Source organism: Scylla paramamosain, chromosome 4 (genome assembly GCF_035594125.1).
Source record: "Scylla paramamosain isolate STU-SP2022 chromosome 4, ASM3559412v1, whole genome shotgun sequence".
NCBI classification, from domain to species: Eukaryota; Metazoa; Arthropoda; class Malacostraca; order Decapoda; family Portunidae; genus Scylla; species Scylla paramamosain.
The window spans coordinates 26,654,527-26,664,526 of record NC_087154.1 but is presented as its reverse complement, the minus strand read 5'-3'; the positions used below and the strand labels follow the sequence as shown (position 1 = coordinate 26,664,526).

The window sequence follows — 10,000 nt, the reverse complement described above, 5'->3', positions numbered from 1 at the left end:
GGTGTGTGTGTGTGTGTATGTGTGTGTGTGGTGTGTGTGTGTGTGTGTGTGTGTGTGTGTGTGTGTGTGTGTGTGTGTGTGTGTGTGTGTGTGTGTGTGTGTGTGTGTGTACCTGCGCTCTTCCTATTCCTCCTCGTCCTCATGTAGACTGAATGTGTGTGTGTGTGTGTGTGTGTGTGTGTGTGTGTGTGTGTGTGTGTGTGTGTGTGTGTGTGTGTGTGTGTGTTTCATGATCGTGGCTCGCGCTGCCGTTACTGAAGAAATGGATAGTGACAATAGTTTATGGAATAGCGTTCCTGCGTCTCTATATGTATCGTTGTTATTTGGGTCGCATTTCAAAGTAAGACTGGGGCGTTGCTGTGCCGTGTTCACTCACCTGCCAGGAAGGGTCTGCCGTCTTGTAGTAAGCGAAGTTCTCCTTGATCCATTTGTATATGGCTGAGAGGGTCATCTTGTTCTGGTTCTCTTTCATGGCCATCCCGATAAGCGCCGCGTAACTGTAAGGGGGCTTGGCGCTGCCAGTCCTAGGGAGTAGTCGATTCTGTCCAGCTTGTCTTGAGCCTCGACCTTCCTCTTTCTGTCCGAGGGCGGTGCATGTGTGTTGTGGGAGGGTAAGGGGTTATGTGGCTGGGGGGACGCTGGTGGGGTGGGAGGGGTGGCGAGATGCGGCACCATTCCCTCCCATGTCCAGGGAGTGCAGCCAGGACAGCGAGGTGAGGTCATCTCCGCAGCTCACGGTGTTGTCAGTAGCGGTGCTCAGCACCCCGCCACCCATTGTGCCCACACTCCTGGTCATAGCACATCTGGAAGGGTCGTAATGGGCGAGGGCCGTCACTGCTGTTGCCATAAGGGCGATGCGCTCTGTGGTGGGGGAGATAAGGAGCCTTGCCTCTGCTGCTGGTGACGCTGAGGGAGTCTTGCTGAGTGTTGGTGTCGCCTTCAGTTCCTTGGTTCTGTAGAATCACAGCGGTGCTTGCCTGACCTGCCAAGGAGTGAGTGGTCACGGCCGGTCCCAGCATCCTGGACGAGGGATCCTGGCCGTCTGGCGACACCTGAAAGGACTCTCTCCCTCCGCTTCCCAACATTTAGTTTGTTCCTACTGCCAGCTTTCTGACCAATTTGTGAAGCACATGACAACTTGTCGGAGTTTCTCACACGCACTTGTCAACCCCGAGCAGTTCCAGCGCAGGCTTCATGGTATCAAGATATACAGGCGTAGGAATAAGCGTCTTTATAAGCACGCTAGTTCTGAAATTTATCCACGAACTACCTACAAGCACCTTTAAAGCTGCTACATATGCGTTACATGCAAAGAAAAGGTGAAACTGGCGAGAAGTGACTGTTTCTCATCGTCAGTTCATCGCTGGCGGTTCTCGCGTCACTCAGCAAAGCACAGCAAACACCCGCTCGCTTGCCCGCCGCCACCATTCACAAAGGCGCCTTGAACTCGGTCTCACCAAGGCTGTACACAGTGTTGCTACGCGCCTCCTTCTTGCCCGAATTTGTTTCCTCAGCTACATGATTCAATCTCGTGCCATGTCTCTGCACTCTCTGTCAGGCTCCAGGACCTCTGGAAAGAAGGAAAAGGAAACTGTTAATACTGATGTGGCTGTTATTCTTAGAAATGATGATTATTGTTGTTATTGCTATTAGTGGTGAAAAGCTACAACAGTTTTTTAAGAGTAGAAAAAAAGGAATAGAAAAGAGAGAGAGAGAGAGGAGATGAGAGAGAGAGAGAGAGAGAGAGAGAGAGAGAGAGAGAGGAGAGAGGAGAGAGAGAGAGAGAGAGAGAGAGAGAGAGAGAGAGAGAGAGGGAGGGAGGGAGGGAGAGAGAGAGAGAGAGAGAGAGAGAGAGAGAGAGAGAGAGAGAGAGAGAGAGAGAGAGAGAGAGAGAGAGAGAGAGAGAGAGAGAGAGAGAGAGAGAGAGAGGAGAGAGAGTGAACTCTGCGGCATGTAAGGAGATCATTTCAGTATCAGTAAGAAGAATATATTAGTAGGTGGTACGCTGTACTACGCTATGCTACGCTGTGCTTCGCTATACGTAAATGCACAAACCTAAATCCATTCGAGGCAGTTTGTGGAGGCGTGCACAACTCCCAGTCCTCCTCAGCCAACCAGACGAATTCCTCCACCATTCACGCAGTACAAAAAAGGAAAAAAAAAAAAAAAAAAAAAAATCGACGGCCATAAACGTTCCGTCATTACCTTCATATTTCATCATCAAAGGGGATTATACAGTACACGGAGAGGGAGGGAGGGGGAGTAGACGCGGATAGGGGGAGCGTCGGGGGGAGGGAGCGGTTCCTTCACATCCTTCACCGTACATTTCCTGAATAACGAAGACAAACAGACCCGTCACGTTCCAGGCAGGATGGTGGCGGCGACGTGCACAGTGTTGTCGGCGTTCATTGTGGGGGGCGGCCGCATTGTTTGCTGTTGTTGTCAAGTGGCAATCAGGAGGCGAGGGCGCGTGGGATCCCATCATCTGGACGAGTGGACGCTCCCGAGTGAGGCCACGGCTGGAATGGGGGAGCGCAGGAATCCCGGGTAAGGCGAGCATTATGCAACACGCGGGTTTCTGGTGGAGGGATGTGGAGAGAAGTGCGATGCAGCGAGGGGCGCGGACACGACTGAATGGTGCGGAGGGACCGGGACTGGAGGGTGGTGGTGGTGGTGGTGGTGGGTCATGTTGATGGGAGGAGCAGCGAGGACCGACTGTCGATCACGGCTACAGCACGATTCTTTTAAGAGGCGGCACGCAGAGGCAGGCCAGTCATCCATCGGGAATCTGGCGGCATCAGTCAGGCCTCGGCACGCCATCCATTGCGTAACGTGAGAGGAATGATGGCAGTGCGAGTGAAATGGTAGAGGTGATCTCATCATTACTTTCTCCTTTTTTCCTGTGTTAATGAACTGCTAATTCCTTCTCTTCCTTGTTGTACTGTTATTTTCGTTTTCCTTTCTTCTTTTTTGTGTGTGTGTGTTTGAGAAGGAACTGCTAACTCCATTTCTTCATTATGATAGTTTTCTTTTTTTTTTTTTGGGTGTGTTTTGAGAAGGAACTGCCAATTCCTTCTCTTCCTTATGATAGTTTTTCTTTTCTTTTCCTTTTTTTTTTCGTTGAGGAGGGACCACTAACACTCCTCTATCCTCAGTTGATACTGTCACTGTTGCAGAGATCTACCACATGTTTCTATATACTGAGCTCTCTTTGTTTACTTCTGAGAGAGGACTTTCTCATAAACTTAAACGAAAACTTTAACAAAATGAACTCGTAAGTAACACAAAATGTCAACAACCAGCGTGAGGGAGAGGGAGGGAGCGTCGTGGCCACCACCAGGAGAGGTCTAGGTCAGGGGACGCCAGTGTCATTTTCCCAGCGTGCTCTGCTGTCCCCTGCTCTGCCTTTGAGGGTTCGCAGTGATGAAAATTACTGTCGCTGTAGAGAGAGAGGCTTCTTTGATGGGCAGAATAAGGCAAGGCTTGTAGGGTTGGAAGACGGACTGGTGTACAATTTTGGTCGTTATTTGGGATGGCGGGGCCGAACTGGGAATGGAAAAGGAAGTATCTTCGCTCCTTCTTAGTGTCTGTCAAGGATTTTCCATGGAATTATATAAGATGACTGAAGTATTAAGAAAAGTGCAGTGATTCCCGAACACCTGGTGACTTTGAATAACTTGTAGCGCACCTCAGTATTACCATTGTTTACTTGGGAGACGTTCGACTCAAGGATTAAACATGAGAATGATTTTCTCGCCATCTGTAAGATTATGTAATATTATTAAGGGACACTGCCCTCTATGAATAAGCTTTCATACTAGTTTAGTTCTTTTTGTTTAAGATTACCCTCATAGGGATTTGGTGAGTGCACTGCCGTCTTGTGGCGGAATTCGGAATTACAAAGTGTAACACGACCCTCTGTTGGCAAGCTTTCTAACTAGTTTGTCGACTGTACTGCTGTCCGATAGTGGATTTCTGAACCGTGAACGATTGTTAATTGGCGAAGCAGTTCGTATATATTTCTGAACCACAAGCGACGGATTACTGACGAAGCAGCCCGTGTATACTGACGAGGCCTGGGAGCAGCCTTGCGGTGGTTTGTGAGACATATGTTCTTTATTGACATGATTGCGTGACCCATGTACCCCCGAGGACTTCCGCTGTATTGTATCACTTCTTTGATGAGACATTCACCGTTCATATATATATTCAGTTCACAGCACGACGCGTTGTTGTTGCGTAACATTGTGTACGTTTTCTTCTTTGAGCAATCAAGATAACATTGTCTGCGGCACACACACACGCACACCGTTCCCACGGTTTGCCTGAAAGAGACAAGAAGAGTTCACGGAGCGAGCGAGGCGGCCTTAAAACACACCAGCAGGCAACCCTTGGAGGACTATGCAGGGCTGGGAGGAATGGGAAGGGGCCGGAAAGGTGGGTGCAGAGGGAGGGAGAGAGAGAGAATGTTGACATTTACGGTGGTAGCTGGGAATGGGAGGGGAGGGGGGGAGGACTCACATTTAGAGAGTGAAACGTGGAGTTACGAGAGAATGGCAATGACTTGAAAATAAAAAAAAAAAAAAAAAACATTGAAACTGCGGCCTAACAATTTTCGTGAGTTCGACCAAAGATAAAATTCACTCATACGGATTCGGGATGACCTTAACATGGCAGGGAGTCGTAAATCTCCGTTAAAGTATAGCATGACATAATTCTCATTGTTTCGAACTAAGGTGCAGTCAAGGTCAGCGTGAACTGCTCTCATTTTTACTATAGTTATATGTTTTTTTTTTTTTCTATGTAAAGTTCCCTGATCTCTTAAGTATCTATTGGCTATCAGGTTTTAAAAGGAGGGTGTCAGCAGCAGATCAAAGGACTTGGGAGTGGAGAAAAACACAACGGTATAAATGTGTGTAGGAGGTTACTTCACTCATGCATATCAACTGCATTCACAGATGTGTCGACGTCTCATCACAAATACTTTTTAACAGACTTTAGTGGGAGTTACTGTGATTCTCAAGACGTACTTTCATAATTCTAATGCTAGTAACAAAGAAAAAAAAAAAATCATGGGCGTTTTCTTCTACTTGATTTTATTTAATATTTTATTAGCCCTAGCCCAGTGCCCCTCTTACTTAAAAAAAAAAAAAAAAGTAAGCGTTCTGCACTACTAATGAAGGAAAAAACAAACAAACGTAAAAGCTGGAATTCGACTAGTCTCCGTTTCCCTTGAAAAAAAAAATACTTAAGAGGGAACAAAACACACTTAAAACAAACAAACAAATGTATAACTACTACACCATGTTTTTGGGCGGAACCTAACATTCCTCACTACTGGTTACTCATCAGATCACCATGAGTCACAGTGTCTGGCAGCGGTGAGTTGGTGGTGGTGCTAGTGGTGTGGTGTGGTGGTGTGGTGTGGTGGTGTGGTGTGGTGGTGGTGTGGGCCAGGCTAGCGGTGACCTTTAGTGAGTCATTCTGAAGTGGCGCACCGTCCTCGCCTCCATCGCATCGACCCGAGGCCCTCAGATCTGGGTCGCTGATCACCGCCACGAAAGACGAGGAGCAGAGACACGCCGATAAAATAGATAGATAGATAGATAGATATATAGATAGATATATAGATAGATAGATAGATAGATAGATAGATAGATAGAGAGAGAGAGAGAGAGAGAGAGAGAGGAGAGAGAGAGAGAGAGAGAGAGAGAGAGAGAGAGAGAGAGAGAGAGAGAGAGAGAGAGAGACTAGACAAACATACAGCAAGTAGATTGTACACATATACAAAAGACAAGCAAAGTCGGCGATGAAAGCTTGTCGAAAGTAATATCGAAAAAAAGAGTACTCATATTTATGTCGCCTCTTCACTTTAACGAATTGCTTCCTCCCTCCCATGTTCTTGCTGGACACTTGCTGTTCTTGCTGTACACTACGTCAGTTCTCGCTCTTAAGATTATTACAAAGCCTCGTATTCTTAAACATTCTGGTGCTGTAACTCAACAACTTTCAAACGGCTGTAGTGGAAGCTGGTCTTTGTTTCCAGGAGTTTATTTGATTCCATTGGTAGTTGAATGTACGATTTTACACAGTAGCGAAATGACCCATGGGAAGCCTGGTGGTCATGTCTGTGGTTTTTAAATTAGTCGTTATGAGAGTCCATGTTTGAAAGATACGAACTTAAAACTATTACTATTAAGTCTGTGAATACGAAGATTTACTCACATTGAAAGTGTTTGCACATAATTACTATTCAGGTCATCTCTGTGGTCTTTGAGATTGATCCTTATAAGAGCCCATAGTGAAGAAGGAACTTAAAACTATCAATAGTTGATATGCATGAATACGAAGATTTACTCACATTGAGGAAGTTTGCCCAGAATTATTGTTTTGCTTATCTCTGTGGTCTTTGAAAGTGGTCCTTGCGAGAGGCCACAAATATACGAATTCATAACTATTACTACTTTAGTACTAAATATATGCATATGAAGATTAAGTCCCATTGTGTGCCAACATTTTAGTATTCTAGCAGTTGTCTCTACACTAATGTGATTATTACTAAAACTACTATACCAAACTCTATACCAAAATACCAATACGTTCATTAATAACATGAAAAGCAAGACCAATAAGGAGCAATTTTGTGTGGCTTTTTTTTGCAATGAATCCCAAGTTTAGTATCCCTGGATCCGAGGACACGTCAGCAACCTTAATGAAGCAGAGACAGACGCTCAGACAGACAGACAGACGCTAACAAGGAACCACGTCCGCCTCTGTGTATCAAATGTGGATTGAAAATAAAACTATGAATGTAAGAAGTGATTCATGTCTCCATGCTACGTTTTCCCTTGTGTGTGTGTGTGTGTGTGTGTGTGTGTGTGTGTGTGTGTGTGTGTGTGTGTATGTGTGTGTTTATGTAAGAAGGATACTGGCCAAGGGCAACAAAAATCAATAAAAAAAAAATGCCCACTGAAATGCCAGTCCCGTAAAAGGGTCAAGGCAGTGGTCAAAAATTGGTGGATAAGTGTCTTGAAACCTCCCTCTTGAAGGAATTCAAGTCATAGGAAGGTGGAAATACAGAAGCAGGCAGGGAGTTCCAGAGTTTATCAGAGAAAGGGGTGAATGATTGAGAATACTGGTTAACTCTTGCGTTAGAGAGGTGGACAGAATAGGGGTGAGAGAAAGAAGAAAGTCTTGTGCAGCGAGGCCGCGGAAGGAGGGGAGGCATGCAGTTAGCAAGATCAGAAGAGCAGTTAGCATGAAAATAGCGGTAGAAGACAGCTAGATATGCAACATTGCGGCGGTGAGAGAGAGGCTGAAGACAGTCAGTTAGAGGAGAGGAGTTGATGAGACGAAAAGCTTTTGATTCCACCCTGTCTAGAAGAGCAGTATGAGTGGAACCCCCCCAGACATGTGAAGCATACTCCATACATGGACGGATAAGGCCCTTGTACAGAGTTAGCAGCTGGGGGGGTGAGAAAAACTGGCGGAGACGTCTCAGATCACCTAACTTCATAGAAGCTGTTTTAGCTAGAGATGAGATGTGAAGTTTCCAGTTCAGATTATAAGTAAAGGACAGACCGAGGATGTTCAGTGTAGAAGAGGGGGACAGTTGAGTGTCATTAAAGAAGAGGGGATAGTTGTCTGGAAGGTTGTGTCGAGTTGATAGATGGAGGAATTGAGTTTTTGAGGCATTGAACAATACCAAGTTTGCTCTGCCCCAATCAGAAATTTTAGAAAGATCAGATGTCAGGCGTTCTGTGGCTTCCCTGCGTGCTATGTTTACCTCCTGAAGGGTTGGACGTCTATGAAAAGACGTGGAAAAGTGCAGGGTGGTATCATCAGCGTAGGAGTGGATAGGACAAGAAGTTTGGTTTAGAAGATCATTAATGAATAATAAGAAGAGAGTTGGTGACAGGACAGAACCCTGAGGAACACCACTGTTAATAGTTTGTGTTTATGTTTGTGAGTGTGTGTGTGTTTGTATGTGTGTGTGTGTGTGTGTGTGTGTGTGTGTGTGTGTGTGTGTGTGTGTGTGTGTGTGTGTGTGTGTGTGTGTGTGTGTTTATGTTTGTGAGTGTTTGTGTGGGAGGGATACCGTCCAAGGGCAACAACATTAGAAGAAGAAGAAGAAAAAAAAAAGGGCCTATGGAAGTGCCAGTTCCCAAACAGAGTCAGAAGCGATTGTCACATATTAGAGGATAAGTGTCTTGAAAGAGTTCAAGTTATAGGAAGAAAAAAAAAATACAGAAGCAGGCAGGGAATTCCAGAGTTTACCAGAAAAGGGAATGGTTGCTTGAGAGTACTAGTTAGCTCTTACATTAGAGAGGTGGACAAAATAGGGGTGTAAGGAAGTAGAAAGTCTTGTGGAGCGAGGCCGCGGGAGAAGGAGAGGCATTCGGTTACCAAGATCAGAAGAGCATTTAGTGTGAAAATAGCAGTAGAAGTTAGCAAGAGATGCAACATTGCGGCGATGAGAGAGAGAGAGAGAGAGAGAGAGAGAGAGAGAGAGGAGAGAGAGAGAGAGAGAGAGAGAGAGAGAGAGAGAGAGAGGAGAGAGAGAGAGAAGAGAGAGGAGAAGCTGAAAACAGTCTGTTAGAGGAGACGAAATGATAAGACAAAAAGCTTTTGATTCCTCCGTGTGTGTGTGTACGTAGGTATTTTAGTAGAAAAATTAGATTATTATAGTATTTCCATTGTGTTTCTATGGTTATGTGTGTTTTGTTTTGTTATAGCAAGTTCGATAATGATGATGTTCTTAGTGCTCTATAAGAATGGTATTAAGAGAAAAAGTAAGAAGAAAAGTACATACGCATTAGTTGGGATAGGATTGTACACACACACACACACAGACACAGTTTGTTGACTGCCTAAAGAATAAACCGTTTATTATTATTATTATTATTATTATTACACACACACACACACACACACACACACCACACACACACACACACACACACACACACACACACACACACACACACACACACACACACACACACTACAATACAAGGTACACTATATATATACTGTAGGCCTTACTGCAATACCTTATCTCTACGAAGTATTTTCCCCTATTATAAACATCATTCATACGTTGTCTCCCTCACACACTCGCTCACTTGTTCCTTACTTCCTCCCCTCCCTCTCTCCTTCCTTCCTCCACTCACTCCCATCCTTCACTCACTCACTCACCCACTTACCCACTTACCCACTTACTCACTCACTCCTGCCTTCCCTCTACCAGACAGAAAACTCCTTTCATTGAGGCACAGGAAAAAAATAAAAAAAATAAACACGAGGAGAAAATTCTTATTAATAAATACAATGTCACACTCGACACTATGTAGGTCACCGGTGTTATTTTTTTTTTCCCTCATACTCCCCCTGTTGTCATCTGTTTTTTTTTATTAAGGAGGAGAGGTCGAGACCGAGAACACGAGGCCATGATGAAAGCCAGCGGTATTTTTCCCTCTCTCATAGACACGCAACCTTGACATGACGTGACTTGTTTGCTGTGACGAGGACAAGGAAGAGGACAAGGAGGAGGAGGAGGAGGAGGAGGAGGAGGAGGAGGAGGAGGAGGACAAGGAAGAAGTAGAGCAACGAAGAGAAAGAGGACAGTAAGGAGAGGAAAGCAGAGATGAAATATTAAGATAAAGAGAACAAGAAAAGCGATAAAAAGGAGGAAGACAAAGAGGAAGAAGGATGACAAGAAAGAAGAGGACAATAAGGAGTGGAACTGGAGACGAAATACGAAGACAGAGGACATGAAAGAAATATGAGGACAAGGACGAGTTTAAGGAGGAGGAGGAGGAGGAGGAGGACAAAGGGAAGAAGACAAGGAGGAAGTAAAGCGAAAACGAAGTAGAAAGACCAGGAAAACAAGAAAGACGAGAGGAGGACGAGGATAAGAAAGAAAAAGGAGCAGGGGGACAAGAAGAAAGAGGAGAGGAGGAAGAGGAAGAGAAGAAGGAGGAGGAGAAGGAGAAATCTG

General features: G+C 45.2%; 1 protein-coding gene across 3 annotated transcripts in view; it reads right to left on the bottom strand.

Annotated features, from left to right (window-relative positions):
* LOC135099916 (forkhead box protein J3-like) overlaps positions 1–10,000 on the bottom strand; it is a 105,476-nt gene that overhangs the window by 12,488 nt on the left and 82,988 nt on the right. For 2 of the 3 annotated variants that reach the window (XM_064002617.1, XM_064002619.1), the window contains exon 2: positions 377–1,570. In XM_064002617.1, the coding sequence (XP_063858687.1) occupies positions 377–478 (102 nt within the window). In that variant the 5' untranslated portion in view covers positions 479–1,570. Of the gene's footprint in view, positions 1–376; positions 1,571–2,055; positions 2,218–10,000 lie in introns of those variants that run through there. The other variant, XM_064002618.1, reaches the window with a different exon arrangement.